The 22,501-nt window shown below is 27.6% G+C and overlaps 1 protein-coding gene across 1 annotated transcript in view; it reads left to right on the forward strand.

Moving 5' to 3' along the window:
- Nucleotides 1-1,269: 1,269 nt before the first annotated feature.
- The window catches only part of LOC100204480 (pre-mRNA-splicing factor CWC22 homolog), a 49,340-nt gene continuing 28,108 nt past the window's right edge, over nucleotides 1,270-22,501 (forward strand). Inside the window, exons 1-9 of the mRNA XM_065801408.1 lie at nucleotides 1,270-1,369; nucleotides 1,524-1,641; nucleotides 10,537-10,600; nucleotides 12,329-12,392; nucleotides 14,001-14,065; nucleotides 19,566-19,659; nucleotides 19,791-19,865; nucleotides 20,058-20,111; nucleotides 20,254-20,328. Coding sequence (XP_065657480.1) covers nucleotides 1,352-1,369; nucleotides 1,524-1,641; nucleotides 10,537-10,600; nucleotides 12,329-12,392; nucleotides 14,001-14,065; nucleotides 19,566-19,659; nucleotides 19,791-19,865; nucleotides 20,058-20,111; nucleotides 20,254-20,328 — 627 coding nt within the window. The 5' untranslated portion in view covers nucleotides 1,270-1,351. The remainder of the gene's footprint in view (nucleotides 1,370-1,523; nucleotides 1,642-10,536; nucleotides 10,601-12,328; nucleotides 12,393-14,000; nucleotides 14,066-19,565; nucleotides 19,660-19,790; nucleotides 19,866-20,057; nucleotides 20,112-20,253; nucleotides 20,329-22,501) is intronic.

Raw genomic sequence — 22,501 nt, forward strand, 5'->3', positions numbered from 1 at the left:
ACTTAAAGGTTTAGTGGTTGCAGATATGTCTATATAATAAGTTAGGCTTATACATGCATTTTTGTTTATGGAGTAATTAAACTTTTACATACAAAATAAAAATACAAAAGTAAAAAAAATAAAAAAATTTTTTAAAACGATTGGCATCAGCTAATGGTTACCAAGACCAATGCTGATGCATCGACTAAGTGGGCAACACATTGGTAGACTGATGCTAATGCTGATGCATCAGTGCGTCCCAAAGTTTTATATATGATTTTTTGTTATAAATATATATTTATTTAAGTTTAAATAACATTTGTATTTATTAAATAAATATTGTTTTTTAAATATATATTCTGCACATTTTAATATATATAGTCGGTCTACATATTTTTGTTTTTGTTTTTTTTGTTATTCACCTCTCCTAGGCCGAGAAGGCCACTACAGATTAGGAGGCTACTTGTGGTTATAACTCTCTCTCAACTCTATAACTCCGAAACACGAACCTTGATGAACAAGGCTGCTGCGCGGAGAAGCAAGTTGAGCACGGTACTATCAGGGACATGGTGGGAATCGAACTCCGAACCTCTCGCTTTTGAAGCATGCGCTCTACCACTACACCACTACCGCATCATACCCTCCATTGCACAAATCTCATATATCATATATACCCTCCTCATATATACCCTCCAAATCTCATATATACCCTCCATTGCACAAATCTCTGTTAAAGTTAATTTCAAATATTTATTGTATATAATAAATTTAGCTATTTAAAAAACAACATTAAATATTCAACATTTTACAATCTGTGCAATAGCACTATTATATAGATATAAGTGAACTCAAAAAATTATAATAAATCAAAAAATTATAATAAATCAATATTTAGAAATATATTTAAAAAAGAGTAGTAAAACAATCCTAAAAAATTCTCTTTATAATAGTGTAAACATATTTCATAAATGTGTGAAAATTTGCAGTTGTAAAAGACATTTATGATTTCCTATATTTATATATATATATATATATATATATATATATATATATATATATATATATATATATATATATATATATATATTTATTTATATATATATGTTTCCTATATTTCCTTAATATGTGGTATAAATTGAAGTTTTAATAATTTGATCATTCATTTCTGGTGAGTCTTTATAGATGAAACACAGTGTTAAATAAAAAAATTTAATAAGTGATTTTCTACTAATTTATTATTGCTCTCTTCTTTTAAAAATATTGAGCACACTATTTTTTACACTATTTTGTAGAATATATTTAAAAATATATATACATATTAAGTGTCCTTTTATTTAGTGTCCTTATTTATTATAAAATAGAAGATACAAAAATGAAAAGTGTAGTCAAAGTAAGTATTTATTTACTTATATCTAAAAAAAATTTTCTAGTGATTTATAGTAACAAGTTAATTCTGTAATGTTTTCAGTAACTTTTTGAATTGCTTAGAAAAAAACCTTTTTTTGTGCAATTTTTAAAAAAATGAAGTCAATTTTTTTTTCCAGGTGAAAGACAATGATGAAGAATCAGAAAACAAAGCCAAAAAATCGAAGTCCAAAGATCAATCAATTGTTGAAAATGAAAAAGAAAAAAAATCTATTGATGATATTTTTACAAAAGCAGGTAACTATTGAATCTAAAGTATTACATCCTTAATTTTTGCACTACTCAAAATGATGAAAGAGATGTTGAAGGTAATAAGAGATAACTATTAAAAGAAAACAAAAAAATTTGGTCAAAAATGACTGAGGAAATGGGAAAACTTTTTTTTAAGCTCAAATTGATTTTTTATTTGACTGAAGTTTTTATGTTGAAAAAATTCCTGATTTGGAATAGGTTACTATTAGTAAGTGACCATGGTTGATATATTTGGCCGGGGCCGTGGCCAGGTTTGGTAAAATATAGCTGGGGTTGTGATTGGGGTTGCATAAACATTTATCTATCCTAGAGTAGATTTTTTTATTCAAAATTTATGTTATATTTTTTATATATATGCATATATAAACATCATTATGATCAACATGATCATCACAATCATCATTATTATCATCATCATCATCTTCAACAGCATAAAAGAAGAACGCTAAAGCCTGATGATGATAATCAGTATTATTTCTTACTTCTACCAGTTCCATTTTCTACTGGAGCTGCCCTCTCTCTACTTGCTGATACCTAAATTACTTTAATCTTTTCTAACAAACATTTGTTACATCATTTTTTCAAATTGGTATAAAATTATGCCTCTTTTTTTGTCTTACTAGAGTCACACCACATGTCCATCTGATCATCTTCACTTTCAGCAAATACTACACCATACAAATACCAAAGTTTATATAACAATAAAAGGATATTGTATGCCAGCATCTAAATAAATAGCAAACAAATATGTTTATATCCATAATATGTATGCATAAAGTACATTCTGGAAGCTTTTATTCCTTCTGGAATAAAAGTTTGGAGGCTTTTATTACTTCTCTTCAATTTTAAGTCAAACTTCATTCTACTCCACATTTTTCAACATTAATCATTTTTGCAAGAACATCTCTCTTAAGAAATTGTCCTTTTACTATTGCAATAAGCTAATGTAAAAAAATCCTGTCTGATGTAAAGCTCTGTTATTCTCAGTTTATTAAATCTTGTATCTTATCTCAGATGTTAGGTTCTAGAGACTATTGATTAGTTTTCAATAGTGTCATTAAAGTAAGTCTAACATTTAATCTCTGATTTATGGGTCTGATCTTTATACTTCTTCCCAGAATAAAGCAGAGTTATTTGCAAAGAAATCTTACTCTAATTCGACTCTTGAATATAATTGCCATACTCTTTCTGACAGTTAAACAGTTTAGTCTTAAAACAGTTTGTGCTCCAGAACTCTCTTCAATTTTTCCTAAACTTTTTAAAGGGGTAAATAAGTGGTTCCGATTTTTCAAAACTCTAGAAAACACTTTGACCTCTCCAACTATTCTACAGTTAGTCTTCTCTCTGTTATTTTTTTCTTTATATAAAGGTTTTGAGGTTATTAAATTATTTCTTTCCAACTGCAGTAGTAAAATTATTCTTGAAGGCCTACCTTCTTTATTTTAAGTAACTTTTAGGGTACCACAAGGTTCTATCTTTGCTCCTGTATTATTTCTTATCTACAACAACAATCTTTTGTGAAATCTAAAGTGGCCCTATTTGCTGACAACTCAACTTTATACTCTTGTCTTGACAAAAAATCTTAACTTTTTAATTGCTTAAAACAAGCAGCCAATTTTAAATTTGATCTCTCTTCTGTAACAGCCTAAGGTTTGCAGTGACTTATGTATTTTAATTCTGGACTTAAAATCCACAATTTTTATTAGACAACAAAACTCATTTATTTACTGCAAAAAAATATTGCAATATTGTTGGCATTCCTATAATGATGAATAACAACCCTCTTACTCTCAGACAATGTCTAAAAACATATTGTAAATGTAATTAGACCTGCTTTATCTGCCAAGCTTGAACCACTCTCCATTGTTGTAAGGTTGCATTTCTTTATTTGTTCTACAAATACAATCATGGTCAATATCAAACGAGCTATCATCTCTATAAGGATAAACCAAAACTCAATCTTACTTGGCTATTTATTCAACAAGTTGCATCCTTTTACAGTATCTGTCCCTTCGTGCTATAAAAACTTTTATTAATCCAGTATTTTTCCATGAACATCAAAAAAACCTTATAACTCTTACCCATCTTCATGTTTTCCTTTTTCATACAACTTAAGACTTTTTAGTTTTCATTTATATGTTTCCTAGTAATTAAACTTATTCTCTATTTTAAAGTAACTCATAACTTAATAGTAGTAGCTTGCAATCTTGTTGGAAGAAAATTAGAGTTTAAAATATAATAAAAAATAACATTTTATATTATATTTTAACATGGCATACATTTATATTTTAAAATATAATTTAAAATATAAATGTATGCCAGTATTTAATAAATAATAAATATAAGCATAAAATTAAGATATATTAAGTATTATAGGTTTCTTTCTAGCCCTGGCTATCAACTCCTGCTAAATCTTATAATTTTGCTGAAGACAGGTTTGCAAAAAGTCTAATTTTTAGCTGGGGCCCTGATCACTTATTAGTTACTATTAAAATACATTAAATTTCAATGCATATATATATATATATATATATATATATATATATATATATATATATATATATATATATATATACATATAAGTGTATATACATACACTCATAGTTATATATATATATATATATATATATATATATATATATATATATATATATAGTTATATGTTGTCTGAAAGTTTTCTTCCATATTTTGTTGACAAAAAGTAAAAGTTAAAATGCAAGACCGGATTTTTTTTTTTAATAATTGGTAGACTGCCTGCCTCAACCAAACCCTCAGTCGATATAGCAGCACCCCCTCCGAGTCAGACTAAAAGATAGTAGATGTAGCAGTACTCCGTTGCGAGTCATGCTTTTTGTCAGTCGATATAGCAGCACTCCCTTGCAAGTCAGGCTATTTGTCAGTCGATGTAGCAGCACTCCATAGCGGGTCAGGCTATAAGATAGTCGATGTAGCAGCACTCCGTGCATGATTTACAATAAGAAAAATAAAAAATAAAAACATTTTATTAAAAAAAACAAAAATAAAAACATTTTAATAAAAAAATTAAAAATAAAAACACTGTTTATATTGTTAAAAACATTCAGAATGTTTTAAATAATATTCTGATCAATTAAGTTTGCGTTTTTGCGGCTTTTTTAAAAAACGATTAGTTTGTAATTAAATTAATGGTTTTTACTTTCTGACAACACGCAAATGTTGGACGAAAGTCAAAAGTAATTAAAAGTGATATATGTGTTGGCGTAAGAATCACTTTTTTCCTTCCGCTCTTTCCAAAGACAACAAACTATAGATCTATATATATATATATATATATATATATATATATATATATATATATATATATATATATATATATATATATATATATATATATATATATATATATGTATACATATATATATATATATATATATATATATATATATATATATATATATATATATATGTATATATATATATATATATATATATAACACTCATATATATATATGAATGTATATATATATTATATATATATATATATATATATATATATATATATATATATATATATATATATATATATATATATATATATATATATGAATATATATATATATATATATATATATATATATATTCATATATATATATATTCATATATATATATATGTATATATATGTAATATGTATATATATATATGTATATAATATATATATATATATATATATATATATATATATATATATATATATATATATATATATATAATGTAATATATAATGTAATATATAATATATATATATATATATATATATATATATATATATATATATATATATAATATAATGTATATATATATATATATATGTAAATTATGTTAGTGTATTTTACAAATAGAGTGCTCAATGTTCTTAAAGAACAGAGCAATAATTAATTAGTAAAAAACACTTATCTAACTTTTATCTTCGACTTGAAGTTTTACCATTGCTGGATCATCAGGAAGAGTTCATATAAATATATATTCATATACATATATATATATATATATATATATATATATATATATATATATATATATATATATATATATATATATGTATATATATAAATATATATTCATATATATATAAATATATATTCATATATATATATATATATATATATATATATATATATATATATATATATATATATATATATATATATATATATATATATATATATATATGAATATATATATCTGAACATATATATATATGAACATATATATATATAAAACTCCTAACTGGTTGCCAGAAAGTTTTTTCCTGCCTAATTTTTTCTTGTAAATCATTAAAAAATGAGGGTCTTAAATTCTGAACTACATTTTTAAGATGATTTCAGCATTTTTGAATAAGGTTGAGGTTGGGTGAGTTACCAGGTTGGGGGCCAATGATCTCAACCCCATTCTCACGTAAACAACTACTTAGAAGCTTGGCCCTATGAAAGGGTGCTCCATCATGCTGAAAATTGTGGGTATTTGTGATATTCATGAAAAGTTTTTTTTTAAGTATTTGATGATAAATATGGCTGTTAATAGTGGTGTTAAAAGGCATAAACCATTAACTACCACTTTGATTTGCTGTAATGGCACCCCATATCATGATTTTAGGGCAATGTTTTACAGTAGAAACAAATACTGGGGGTTAAGGTGGGCGTCTAACGCTTGTAGAATGACCACCAAATTATTTAACTAGTGATTTGTTGCTAAATATTACATCCTCCCAATCTGCTGACCAGTTCTTGTATTTTTGAAAGAAGGCAATACGGTCTCTAATATTTTTTTGAGAAAGGCAAAGTTTTTTTGTCGAAACTATTCAAGTTAAACTGTTTGCACAAATGTCTTCTAATTTTCACAACACTTGCTGCAACACCATTTGGGAATATCTAAGATGAAATTACAGAAGCACTGGCAAACGGATGTGCTTTTGCATAACGATGAATGCAGTTATCTGCCCTTTGAGTAGTCACCATTGGTCATCCAGTTCTAGCTTTGCTTATAGAATTACCAGTTTCTTGATATTGGTTTAATGTTTTTATAATGCAGCTATAAGTTACATTAAAGCGTGCAGCAATAGAAGACAGGGTCAATCCTTGTTCACATAGAATAACAATCTGAGCACGATTTTTTGTTGTTAATTAATTAGTTTTTTTCATAATTATTATTTGATTTTTTGCTAAAATAACAACAACCTATGACTAAAACAAATTTAGTGGTTTATAACATAACATTTTGCATGTATATAATAATAATACTCAAAATTTTTAATATAAATAAGTATTTTTAAACAAATATTTCAAATGTAATGCATTTTTTAAAATGTTCCAAACTTTTGATCGCGAATGTATATATATATATATATATATATATATATATATATATATATATATATATATATATATATATATATATATATATATATATATATATATATATATATATATATATATATATATATATATATATATATATTTATATATATATATAGTTCCTTAAATTGTTGCCCTTTACAAAAAGTGCGGAAGGTAAAAAATGAATCTATTGTCAACAAATACATCACTTCTAATTACTTGTGACTTTTGTCCAACATTTTCGTGTTGTCAGAAAGTTAAAACCATTAATTTAATTACAAATTAATCGATTTTAAAAAAACCGCAAAAATGCAAGTTTAATTGACCAGAATGTTTTTATAAACATTCTAAATGTTTTTAAAAAAATTCTGAATGTTTTTAACAATATAAACAGTGTTTTTATTTTTATTTTTTTTAATAACATGTTTTTATTTTGTTTTTTTTTAATAAAATGTTTTTATTTTTATTTTTTTTACTACAAACCATGCACGGAGTGTTGCTACATCAACTATCTTATAGCCTGACTCACATAGGAATGCTGCTACATCGACTGAGGGTTTAGTTGGGGCAGGCAGTCTATCAAGTAATAAAAAAAAAATTCCGGTCTTGCATTTTAATTTTTACTTTTTATCAACAAAATATGGAAAAACTTTCCAGACAACCAGTTAGGGGTTATATATATATATTTATATATACACATATATAATCTCTCATATATACATACATACATATATATATATATATATATATATATATATATATATATATATATATATATATATATATATATATATATATATATATATAAATATATATATATATATATATATATATATATATATATATATATATATATATATATATATATATATATATATATATTAGGGTGCATCAAGCCCCCAACAATTTTTTTAACTATTTACTTTAGTTTCAGCCCTATGATTCCTGTGTTCCACTTAATAAGTTATGACTCCTATAAAAATTTGAGATTTTTCTGTTGCAATCTAATGGGTCCAGAACGAACACAAATATCTGTATTTTTTTCAATAAACTGTAATTAATACTATTATTGGCGTTGGTAACATTTAAACAATTAATATGCACAAAATTACCAGAATTACTGCAAAGACTGTCAAATAGACAAAAGAATACTTAAATACTCCAAACAAGTATGAAAAAAATTTACAATATCGAACAGAGCACAGTACAATAATTAGCTTTTAACTACTGGGACTACGGGTATAAGTTAAATATTGTCAATTGTCATCTTTGTGATCTTTGACTGTTGGTGCTGCTCATTTTTTTTTACTTAAGACTTGGAACTTTCTTTCTGTCAGCCTCAACAGCTTGCAGAATGTTCTTATTGAATTCACCTCGGTTTTAGCTGCATCTACCAAGTCTGCACTTAGTTTCACACTGTTCTGCACTGTCATTGATGACATTGACAGAAATCGTCTTCACCTTTGATGTTAGAAACAAAGAGTGAACTGGCCAGTTTTCAACGTTATTTATTTTAAAAATCCACGTTCATCTCTAAAAAGCTGAAAATGTACCATGAATCTGCAGTAACCAAATCTTGTTCCAAGTCTTGTTGTGGTAGTGATTTCAGTCAGGAGCGTGGGTTTTCCGAAGCCAGTTCCGTAGCGATCATGGTACAGAACTGGCTTTGGAAAGGATTTGTGTGTACTTCAGAGGGTTTGTGATAAAAGCAGAGATCTACAGTTGATGCCATGGGGCATCAACTGTAGATCTACACGGTGTCCGCCAGGCACTGTATATCAGACACACAAAGGTGACGAAGCTGCATAACTTTGTCTGCTGTGCAGCAGTGGTAATTGTTCCTGCTGGCAACAAATGAATCTGCTCTTTAGAAGGACCATTTTGATGGAGTACAATATTTTGGACATCCACCATGCTTTGTGGACTGCACCTGGTCAACGTAAGTGAAACTGTCTGTTTTCTGGATCAAGGTACAGCAAACATAATTCTTTGAATTCTTTATAGTCTTCTTGCTGATGCTCTATGGAAGATTCAGCAGCTGCATCTGCACTTTTCTTCCACATAATAATCTGAGAAACAGTTTGTGAATCAGTGTCTCATTGTTTCCATGAGGAACTATGTCAAAATGCTTCTTAAATGTGCTAAATACAGTAACTTCTGGTGATTTTAATGCTTTAATGTGCAAGTTGTTAAAAAGGTGTGTTAAAATAACTTCTCCAATGTGATGGCGGCATGCAGACGAGAACAATGCATAGCCAATTTTTTGCTTCAGGGCCACACACGCGGCACTGACATGTTTGGTATTGCTGGCTGTAGTATCAAAAGTCATGTTTACTATTGACTCATGCATAGTTCCATGACTGCAACAACTGGATTGTAGCATTAGTGATGATATCTCCAAATCATTGATCTGTTTCCAGGTTAATAAGCAGGTATGCCAAGAATTTTGACATTGATGTTGTTGCCAACAGCACCCACAAGTATTTCTTTTAAGTCATGTGTTGCCTGGCTCTTCATCAGTTTAGAATCCCAGTGCAGGGATTTGCTGGAACCCATGACTTCCGAACATCAGAAGCAATTTCCTCATTCACCATACGCCTGGACCTGTCTGCTGTGGCATACGATACAGCAATTTTGCTAGCATCACCTCCTGATTCTTCAATAATAGCCTCAGTGAGTGCAAACTGTTGTGCAGGAGAAATTTTCATTCTTGTTGCCAAAGCCACAATTCTTGGAGATTTGAGAATGTTATAAGGTATAGAGATGATTGGAGCCTGGGAACAAAAAAGCCCAAAAATTTTAGCTACATCTGCCCCAAATGTGAGAGCAACAAGTTGATGAAGTATTTTTTTTACTATTCTCAACCAAGTTTATATTCATCGATAAATTTTAAAACTCACACAATAATCTCTTAGCATTTAACAATTATGGCCATATAAAATTTGCAACCCCCTCAAACTGAAGGGGTTCAAACTTTTTATGGTCATAGTTTTTGAATGCTAAAAAATTTTTGTGTGAAATTTATTGGTGTGATTATTGTGTGAAATTTATCGATGTATATAGAAATAGTTAAGAATATATACAAATTATTTTATCAACTTGTTGCTATCACATTTTGGGCAGGTGTAGCTAAAATTTTAGGGCTTTTTTGTTCCCTTTTTTTGTTCTAAATAATAGATTTTTAATGTAAAAAGACTGAAAGCATTGTTAGCAAAGTTAAATCTTATTTAAAACTGTTTTCAATTGTTTACCTTTAGATTGCTATTTTGACTATGAAAATACAAGACCAAAATTTGCAGTCTTGAATAAATTTAAATGCTATTATTTAATGTTGCTTTTTAGGCTATGGAAAATAATATAAAACCAAAATCTGCAATCAAAAAAAATATATATACATTTTAAGTGTTATTTTTTTGTGCCACATTTGTGAAAGATGTGGTCTTACAATTGAGATTTTAAATCATAATTTTTTAAATTATTTCATACATTTTTGTTTAATTCTTTAGGTGGTGCATATATTCCACCATCTAAACTCAGAGCTTTACAGGAAGGAATTACAGATAAAAATAGGTAAATGTATTTTATTTTATGTTTAAATTTCAAATATACTTAAATATGAAATTTTTGGTAATTTTTCCTTTTTTTTTTTACATATTTTTTATATATATTGAAGAATCATGTCTTCCCCTACTGTGATTTTAAGAAAGTTTTCAACTTAAAAACTTCATAACTCTGAAACCCCATAACAGATAAATATAGACAGATAAACAGATTTAAGTTTGATGTTTTTGGGTGAAAAACATTCACTCAATTATTAATTAATTTCTATTAATCATATTCGAGTAAATTTTACTCAATATTACATCATATTTTTTGAATATTATTTTTAATTTTTTGTAAGTTTAAGTTTCTTCACTTATCCTGATATAGCACCACCTACGGTGAATGACTTTTCACCAACCACAAATGAAAAAATCTTATATTTTAATTTTCATTTTATTTATTTCAAAAAAAAAGTAAGTAAGCATAACTCTAATAGAAGAAACATTGCTTTTTAATTCCAAAAAATATTTGTCCATCAATAGTTTTTTAAGAATCTTTTCATTCTTTTTAAATTCTTTTCTTATTATTATTCTTATTTTCATCTTTAAGATTAATTTGTTTTCTTTTAGATTTTTCTTGTTTTTTTCTTTTTTCCCTATAATTTTTTTCAGAACCTTTTTTTTTGGTTTATTTTTTTTAATATCTATTACTTCCTTTGCATATTCTTCAGCTAACCATTTGAATGAAGTTACAACACTTGGTAATCATTCAAGTTGTTACATTCTTTTTTTTTCTTCGTTTTTTGACCATAAAAGATTATTGTGTAATAGATTTTATGCATCTTTTATTATTCCAGTATTTGAATGTTTCTGATTTATTTTTATTGGATTCATCAATCACATTACTTTCGTGCTCGCTAACTTTCTGTATGCAGTTGTTCCTTAAAATAGTATAGTTTTTTCAGACTATATTTTTTCTTGTTTGAATAATGCATCATATTCTTGTTCATCACATCATAAGTAATATTTAAAAAACATTTTATTAAAACAAACATGAATTTCCTATAGGGTTAAATTACCATTAATTGTTAATTTAGTGTTAAGCTAATGGTTTTTTTTTTTGAAGAAAAGCTAGCAAACAATAAATAAATAAATAATAGAAAAAATGTTTCCATAAACAGTTTCTAACATAATTATCATTATCTCCTATTGTGTTGAGGCTTAGGCAAATAATTTTTGTTATACAAAATATACTATCAAGTTTCAATAAAATTTAAAAATTATTTATTTTTTCAATTATGTTACACTTTTATTTAAGAAAATATATTAATTTTTAGTCTAAAGAAAATAACATAAATTTTTTTAACTGTAAAAATGTTTCTTAAATAAGCCAAAAAAAAATCATTCACCGATGGAAAACATCTTAAAAATTTAAAATGAAATCTTTTTAATGATATGTTATTACTGAAATAAATAAAATTTGAATAAAACAATGCTAAAAATATATATATATATATATATATATATATATATATATATATACATATATATATATATATATATATATATATATAATATATATATATATATTTAATAATATTAAAAATTTACCTAATTTTGCAAAAAGTCACAATAGTTCCTCATGATAGGGGAAGACATGACCCTAATTTTGAACATTTAATTTTATATATCGTATATTTTATGTTATTTTAGAAGACATTGTCATTTTAATTTAATATTAACTTTTAAACTTTAGTGTTGCTTTTCAAAGAATGGCATGGGAATCGTTAAAGAAAAGCATTAATGGGCTCGTCAATAAAGTAAGTTGAAAACTCTAGTTTACATTTAAGTTAGTCTGAAAATTAAATTATTTTACAGATAAAAATCTTTTGTATATTAAATATTTTACAATCTCTATATATTATTGTCAAACTTAATAGTTTTAGTAGTAGTAGTGCCCCTGCATTAGTAGTAGTACTATTTATTACTATTGTAATAAATAGTACTACTCTTATCCATGAAACAAACTCTTATCCATGAAATGATTTATCTGTGCCAGTTTTATATCTTTTTGTGCAATTGTATGCACTATAATTAAAATTAATCCAAAAATGTATGACTATTGCAAAAGCAAACTTGACATATAAACGTTTTTTTTGTCACAAACTGATGTCACTGCGCAAAATCTTTTTGGCTTAACTTTAAGATTAGCGTTTTTGATGTTTTAAGATCATTCTTAGTTGTGACATTTGTATTGCCTCACATACAAATGTTTGTTTAAAAGCTAAATGTCTTTAACATATGTTGAGTTTGTAGGCAGTATATGGAACAATATAAACCAAAAACAATGTGTATGATATATCAATAAAATGAGAAAACTTTAAAAAATTTTTTTCACAATTAGAAATCTTTTTTTCTATATAATTATTTTTTTACTATGAATATATAAGCAAGATTGAAAAAATTTCAAAATTTATTACACTAAGGGGAGGTATTAAACCCCCTTCCCCCAAAATGACACTGATGACAGCACACTAAACCACTGAGCTATCAATGATATGCGTTTAGGAGAAAAGCAAACCTAATTATATATCTCTTATAAGCTCTATGTATGCGGAAAAGTTGCGCATGTTAATTTTTTTGCTCTGCAAGCAATTTTTCAGAATGAACTATTGAATATATTGAATATATAAAAAATTTTGAAGTAAGTAAGGAACAGGGATGAAAATTATCAGCGTGGAATAGATAAGTATAGAAATGGTAGGTTTGGTAAAGACCCATATTTTACGGGTTCGGAAAACTTTGATATACATATAAGGAAAAAGTATAGAAATAGTATAGTCTGTGTGGAATAGATTTAAAAAGAGTAGTAATAATAATGAAATAAAATCCTAATCAAATGATAATCATATTTTTAAATTATTTAAATTAGATTACCATTCCAGTTATGTATGTTATTTATTTATTACTCTTCCAGTTATTTATATTTTTATTTGAGGAATATATTTTATTTATGTATACGAATCACTTGTAACCAGCTGTACAGGAATACTCTTGTATTGTAAACCAGCTGTACAGGAATACTCTTCTAAAAAACACTAATGTATGTCTACACATTTTGTTATTTACTTTCACAGGAATGAGAAATTTAAATTGAGGACCAATACAAGGAAAAAAATATTTTTTTCCTGGTCCCGGCTTGCCTAAATATCTAATAAAATTTACACTAAAATTAGTATAATTTACAATATAATTAGTATTAATTAGCATAATTAGTTAATAATCAGTTAGTTATACTGTATAATAAGTATAGAAAAAATGTATAATTTACATTATAATATAAGTTTTATTTTATTTGATTTTAGCAAAAAAAATTTTGTTATATTAAAATATTCAATAACAAATCTTTAATTTTATTTTGTATTTAGGTCAATATCTCAAACATTGGTCACATTGTTGAAGAGCTTTTACAGGAAAATATTGTGCGCGGAAGGTAAACATATTGTTAAAAGATTCTTCATCTATATCGTTTTATTTCTTTTAGTAATAGAAGCACTTTTCATCTAAGAAAATCCTTTCCAGTTTACAGTCAGATCAGGTTATCCTGCTACTGGTAACATGTAACCCAGTACAATCTGCTTCATGTCCTGCTGCCTTGTACAATACGCCTTTTTAGGCAAAGGCTAGGAGATGCCAACTCCAATTTAAAACATCCCCTGCCTTGGGGCTCTTGGTTGAGTAAAGGCTAGAAATGGTGTCTCTCTAAAAACACTCATCTTGGGCAGATGTTAAATGCACCCGGCTACTGTCTTGTAGAAGGCCTCCTTGGCAAAGACTTAAGGGGTAAACAGATTCTATCTGTTGACCAGCCTCGCACCCCTTCTTCATCTATTAGGCTGGCGCAGATGTATTTTTAATACATTGTTTCCAGCTTAGGATGTTGAATGCTGGATCTTCTTGACTAAATGCATGGGTTTTTCCTTGAGTCTCTGTTTTTATGACTAGGCAACTCATTCTATTATCTCCTAATGAGGGTACAGCTCTAAAACTCAGTTTAATGGTTCTGAGGCCGGCTGGTAGTCAGGTTTCCCAAACTCTGTGGTAGCTCTCAGAGAGGCTGATTCCATCAACAGCTGAAAAATATCAAAGTATTAATAGTGCCATGTTGCGCATGGATGGTGTCCCTGTTTGTACTTTTGGTGTGCATTGCGGAGGCCACATTTGGAGCCCTTTGTTACGGCTTAGGGTGATTAGTAGTGATGAGGCAATTGCTTGGGCTATTAAACGGTGTTCTGAGTACTATCTATGCTTTGAGTAAAGTTCTTCAATCTCATTTAAAAATGAATAAAGTACCAAAAACTATAAAACACAAAAAACCATCATCATCACCAAGTTCTCTAAACCTATCATTCACTAATATTCGTGGTCTTCGAAATAACTTTTCTTCTGTTGAGACTTATCTCTTGCAAAGTTCACCAGACCTACTTGCTCTTTGTGAGACTAATTTGAGTTCGGCTGTCTCATCTTGTGATTTTAGTGTTGATGGTTATCTGCCTCTAATTCGTAAAGACTCCAATAGTCACATGCTTGGCCTGGGCATTTACATTCGTAAGAATTCACCCATTTGTCGTGAAACTAGGTTTGAATCCACAGACTATTCTTTCATGTGCTTTTGTTTAGCACCACTTCACTCTATTGCCTTTCTCTTTGTTCTATATCGCTCTCCTTCATCTCAAGACTGCATTCTTTTTGACATTATTTCTGATCATATTGACCAAGCCCTCTCTCTTTATCCATCAGCTAATATAGTTGTTGTCGGTGACTTTAATGCTCACCACTCTGAATGGCTTGGCTCTAGTGTCAGTGACTCTGCAGGCATTAAAGCCCACAACTTTTGCCTTTCTCAATCCCTAACTCAAATAGTCAACTTTCCAACTTGCTTTCCTGACAACCCGAATCATCTACCTTCTCTACTCGACTTATGTCTTGTTTCTGATCCTAGTCAGTGTTCAGTTTCTCCACATTCACCCTTAGGTGCTTCTGATCACAGTTTGATCTCTCTAAAACTAATATCTCATTCTTCTTCATCACCTGAATCCCCCTATTATCGAACCTCTTACAACTACAGTAAAGCTGACTGGGATTCTTTCCGTGATTTTCTTCGTGATGGCCCTTGGGTAGAAATCTTTCGTCTTTCTGTCGACAAATGTCGACATAACTTCGTGGATTCAGGCTGGCATGAAATCTTTTATTCCCTCTCGACGATTCCAGGTCAAGCCTCACTCTCCTCCATGGTTTTCCTCACACTGTGCTGCTGCAATTGCCAATTGAAACCGTTACTTCCATATTTATCAGCAAAACAATTCTCCAGAAAACAGATGTCTGTTTATTACTGCTAGAAACCATTGTAAAAAGGTTTTGTCTAACGCCAAAACCAGCTATTCTCAGGTCATAAAATCTCGTATCTCCTCCCAAAAATTAGGCTCTCGTGACTTCTGGAGAATCTTTAATAATATCAATAATAAGGGCAAATCTATAATTCCACCTCTCTTGTATGGTTCAGACTTTGTCACCTCACCTAAAGACAAAGCCCAAATGTTTGCTAAAAACTTTTCATCAATATCATCTCTTGATTCCAATAGTTGCGTTCTACCTGATATTGCCAACAAACAGGTTGATCCATTGCATAAGTTGTCCTCGATGGACAACACTCTTCTTCTTATTCTGTAACTTCAGGGGTTCCTCAAGATTCTATCCTTGGCCCTATACTCTTTTTAATTTACATTAACGATCTTCCAGATATTCTCACATCTAAGGTGGCATTGTTTGCAGATGATACTACCATTTATTCTTGTTGTGATAAGAAACCAACACCCTCTGATTGCTTGGAGGGGGCATTTGAGCTTGGAAAGGATCTCACTTCTGCTACAGCATGGGGCTCACAGTGGCTGGTGAACTTTAATTCAGATAAAACTCAATTTTTTCAGCCAAATGTTATCGCAATAATTTAGATCTTCCTATATTTATGAACGGTGATGTACTTGATGAGTCACCTACTCTTCATCTTCTAGGATTAACTCTTACTTCCAATCTTTCTTGGAAACCATATATCAAATCAGTTGCAAAATTAGCATCTGCTAAGGTTGCATCTCTTTATCGAGCTCGTCACTTTCTTACTTCAGATTCTATTTTCTATCTCTATAAATCTCAAATTTGGCCTTGTATGGAATACTGTTGCCATATCTGGGGCGGATCTTCTAATGATGCCTTTTCTCTTTTAGACTAGGTGCAAAAACGCATTGTAAACATAGTTGGACCTGCTCTTGCAGCCAACCTCCAACCATTATCACATCGTCGTAATGTTGCTTCTCTTTCTCTTTTCTACAAATACTATAATGGGCACTGCTCTAAAGAGCTAGTGTCTCTTGTGCCATCTACTAAAATTCATTCTCATGTTACTCGTCATTCAATTAAATGCCATCCTTTTTCTGTGACTGTTCCTAAGTGCTCCAAAAACGTTTATTCGTCTAGTTTTTTTCCTCAAACATCAGTTCTTAGGAATTCGCTTCCTTCATCTTGCTTTCCTGATTCATATAATTTGCAATCTTTTAAGTCGTCCATCAATCGTTATCTTGCTCTACAATTTTCATCTTTTCTCTTTCAGTAACTTCCAACTTTAATTAGTGGCTGCTTGCAGCCTTGTTGGAAGCGAAGATGTTTAAAAAAAAAAAAAAAAAAAAAAAAAAAATTTTACTCTGGATGTGTTTGCTATTAAATGGGGTTTTTTGAGACTTTTGATTTGCAGTTAATAATCAAAGCCCTATTCACTTCAAAAAATTCTTGTTAATTGATTAAAATTGCATTCTGGGATGTACTGCGAGACTGTTTCTGACATTAACATAGTTTCTTCTGTTTATTGATTAGCTTATGATAAGAATAAATTATTGGTCAACATATCATTTAAAATCCTTTATTATATATTTTTGCAACATATACTTTAATTTAAGCTACTTTTTATTTTTGTTTTACATTCAACTATTTCGTTTAATTATTTATAGTTTCAAATAAGTAAATTTTTTTCATCCCGTTACGAAAGTGCTCATATACAAAAGTGCTTAATGCAATAACTGTATATAAATGCAATTGCCGGATAAACCAAAATCAAGACTTTAGGCAAAAATATTTTACAGAATTTTTTTAGTTAACTTTATGTAACAAATTTTTGAAAAGATGATTTTCTTTAGTTTTAAAATTGCTTTTTAACAAAAGTTTTTTCTTTATCATTAATTTTTTAGATTGGTTATAGTATCAACAAAGATTAGAAATTATTAACTAGTTTATGAGTATTATACAAAAATTTTGTTAAAAAATTTTTGTATAAAAAAACAATTTATTAATTGTTTTTATTTTTTTTACCATTAATAAATCCACCCATAAACAATTGTTGCCTCGTTTAAAAAAAAGCAACTAAATTTTGAGAAAGCAAACATAAGCAGATAAAGTAATTTATTAGTTTTTAAATTTAATAAGTTTTAAGGTATCTTCTTCAATGTGTCTATCAGTAACATTATTTTGTAAACTACAATCCATAGGGTCTTTACTTCATTAAACAAAATCATTAAAAAACTTGATACAGCATTTGTGGAAGGCTCTAAAACTGTATGCTTAAAATGGTACTCCATTGTGTTGTAAACAACTCTATAAATCATTTCTTTTAATATTTATAGTCAAATTTTAAGAGATTTATGTGAATATAATACTACGAGATCCAATTTAGATTCAAAGCCGTTATTTAATGACATTTAAGAATGACGTTTAACATAATATATTATCTAGTCTTGTGAAATAAGATTTGAATGCAACACTTCATAAAATCATTTAGACTGAAAGCTGTGGCAATATTTGATTTTTTTATACAATTGAATTGGACTTAAATCCACAGATAAAGGTTGTAAAGTGTTTTGGTAGAAATTGTCTTACATTAGTCTTCCAACCAACTATGCTTCGAATAATAGCAAAGAAATTTCTTTTGAAATCCTGATTAAATCAAGAACTACAAACAAACTCAAAGCGTTCAGTTAATATGTTTTACTTATGGTTAGAACACTATTTATTGTAACACTTGAATAACAGTGATATTTGATTGAATTCTAACGACATAAAAATTGTATTTTTCAGTTTAATGCTTTACCTTTTCCAGCTTAAATATACTTGCTTCTTTTAAGTTTAGGGCACAACAAGCTGGTTTTTCTGTATATAACTTGTATAAATTCAATATTAAGAGTAAAGTATTTATATTTTCTACAAATCTTGCAGTTGGTATAACACTCAAAGGAAAGTGTGCTTTAAAACAACAATATAATGCAGAAGCAACATTTCATTTAAAAAAGATTCATTTAAAAAAAATTCATTTAAAAAAGTTTTTTTTTAAATTTTAATGTCAGAATTTCTATTACATTATAAATGTTTCTTTAATGACATTTTGATTTTATGGGTTCATTGACTCAGCACATCACATTAAAATAAAAAAATATCAAGCAGAAAACTCTGTTTGAAGATCTGCTTACATAAACAGTATTAATAGAAATAAACAGGTTTAACTTGATAAGCAAATTTTTATAAATTTTATAAATGGTTTGATAGCGTTTTTCAACGGTTTTTATTATATATAAACAGTTGAAATAGAATTCACAAACCAAAGTTTTGTCACAAATTGCCCAAAGTTTTTCTTTATTGACACATTCATTTTTTTTAATAATATTCATAATTAAAAAATAGTTGGTTTGATATGGTTAGTTTGAAGGTTAAATTACTTACGGAATCACAAAGAGTATTCAAAAGTGATATGAAAAGTTTTAAAACTTTAAAACTGATATTTTCATTAGTTTATTAGGATTATAAAAATAAATAAGATAAATAATGTTATACCATAAAAATTGATAAATAAAAGTCTCAACATTTATTATTAAATTTATGAAAAATTTGTTTTTCAGAGGTTTGTTGGCACAGTCAATTATTCGTGCTCAGGTTGCTTCTCCAACATTTTCAAATGTGTATGCTGCTTTGGTATCTATTATAAATACAAAAGTGAGATTGTTTATTATTTTAACTTATTATATTTTCCTATACAAACGTTGAACAAAAGTTTATGTTTACAAAAATTTTGATTTTAAAAAGTTTATAGTTTTTTTTATTATCTTGAATTCAATTATTTTTAGTTTCCAAAAATTGGGGAGTTGGTACTTAGAAGACTTATACTTCAATTTAGAAGATCTTTTAAAATGAATGATAAGGTTCAGTTTTTTTCTTTAATTTCAATTTATAAAGCATTAATTTAAACAAAAAAATAAATACAACAACATTTTCCTGTATACTTTAAGTTTGATCTATTTCAAAAATGCCTATTAAAATAAAAAAGTTATTTTGTTAAAATTTAATAAATGAATGTAAATTAATTATAAATATTTTACACCTTTATTTAATAGCTGGTTTGTATTAACTCTGCTAAATTTATTGCCCACCTTGTAAATCAGCAAGTTGTAAGTTTTTTTAATTTCTTATTTAATTACTGTTTTTACTATTTATGTATTTAATTTTTTCATTTGAATGGTATTTTTTTATTTAATATTTAAATTACTAAATAAAAAAATGATAACTGGATTTGTTAATTGACTCTTCTAGGCACATGAGCTTCTAGCTTTAGAGATTCTTACACTACTCTTACAGAATCCAACAGGAGACAGTTGTGAAGTAGCCGTAAGTGTTTTACTTTATTAACAAAAGAAAGATGTATGCCACATATTATATATTCAAATTAGAATCTAATTTTTCTATTTTATTGTTTAAAAAAATTATTTAAAAAAAAAGCAATAAAAATAATATAATAAAAATGAAAGAATTAAAAAAAATTGCAAAAATCCTCAAAATTAAAATCTATTGATAATTTGTGTTTAGAATTTAAAAAAAAAGTTTTATGTGTACTAAATTTTTGTAAGTGCAACCTGTTCTTGAGTTTGGAAAAGAAACAAAAAGCACCTAAGTAACTATGTAGCTTGCTTTATCTATACTAAATATAAAAATATAAAATATAAAAAATATAAAAAATAGAAAGGTAAAGATGAAACTACTTCACTTTAAAATACCTCTTTGCAAAAACAAAATGTATAAGTTTCTAGTTTTAAAATTATTTACATTTAGACTTTTGAGAAGTGCAGAGATTAATGTGAACTTGCAGAAAAAATCAGACCTTTAGGTGAAAATTAACAAATATGGAGCTGTTTTACATGCCTTGAATTTCATGAAATTCAAGTTACATTTCTATAAAATCAGGAAAGTTTTTATTCTTAGTAATAAAATACTCAAAGAGATCAATAGAATAGCTGACTACATTTCTCTCTCCTGAGCATCATGGTTTTTGAGCTGCAATTTTTAAAGTATAACTTAGTTTCATAAGTTTTGATAATTTAGTCTTATCATTTAAGAATAATATGTCATAAAAATAACAAATTGTTTAAAAACTATGGTTTACAAAACGGTTTAATGTCAGATGTAAAATTCAAAGAAAATAACTCTAAACCAATTTTTTTTTCCACAACATAAATTTCTTAAAATCAGTAGAAATATAGTAAAAATGAAAATAATAGAAGTAGCACTTAGATTTTATCTTGTCAAAATTAAATGTAATAAGTTTTTAGTATTGTCATTTTAAACCTTATTTTATCTACATTGCATTATTTTTAATTTACACTTTTAAGATCAACGAGACTATTGACAGATGTATATTGGGCCTGCTGCAGAGGTGAAATTCAAATCATGGTAAAATCATACGAGGTGTTTTGCGCGGGCGTTAACATCTTTTGACAGAAATCACGATATAAAAATGGTAAAAGTTCTGTATTAAAAGCAAAGGGAGGTCTGAAAAGATGTAAAAACAGATCGAGTCAAAGCTGAAATCCTTCTGAAAGCAATTTTTGTTGATAAAGATCAGCCACATGTCTTCAGTTGTATATTTTACCAGTCTACTGGTTAATTTTTGATATTCTAAGTAAAAAATGCCTACGGATGAGACTCCTTCAGACTTTTTGGATACAGTGAATTCTAAAACTTTTAAAATCTTTCAAAGTTGCTAAAAACTCATTAGAAATCACAGCAAAATTGTAAATCTATTGACCATAGAAATTTAGTTTAAGATATTTATTTCTCTAAACAAGAAATATATTTCTTGTTTTAAAAAAAATATTTTGTAATAAAAAATTCAATTTTGCTCTGCTTACAGTAAAATATATTTAAGATAATGTAGAGCGTGTGATGAGCTTGGATGAAGCTTCAGAAGCTACTTCAAATAAAGAGTTCTTGTAAAGAACCATTAAAAAAGAAGAAGAGTGGATTCAAGGAGCTAGCTATGGCGATGGCTTTCTCACTTTCTTGTTATTAAATGGTTCTAATAATTAGAATTTTGATCCGATACCTAAGAGAAAGCTCTGAACCTTAAAAGTATATTTAAATTATTTTAATTTTACATAATTTCTTGAAATATTTATACGCTGAAAATTTCTATGTATATAAATATTTATTGTACATTTGCAGCATTCAAACACTGAATTGAAACATTAAATACAATTTGCAGCATTCAAACACTGAATTCAAACACTGAAAACAATTCAAAAACTGAAACAAGAGATCAGTAATGGATCCAGTATTTTTTGGTGTTTGAGATAGCTAACATGGAGCAAAATCCAAACATTTGTATGTTTATACTTATGTCAAATAACAATGCTTTTTAAAAATTTGCAATTATTGGAAGTGGGGAACAAAAAAGTTCTAAAATTTTATCTCCATGCCCCAACAAAAATTGATGAAATAGTTTTTTTGCTATTCTTAACTAAATTTATATACATCAATAAATTTTAAGTATTGTTTTACAATCTCT

Source organism: Hydra vulgaris, chromosome 07 (assembly GCF_038396675.1).
Source record: "Hydra vulgaris chromosome 07, alternate assembly HydraT2T_AEP".
Lineage (NCBI taxonomy): Eukaryota > Metazoa > Cnidaria > Hydrozoa > Anthoathecata > Hydridae > Hydra > Hydra vulgaris.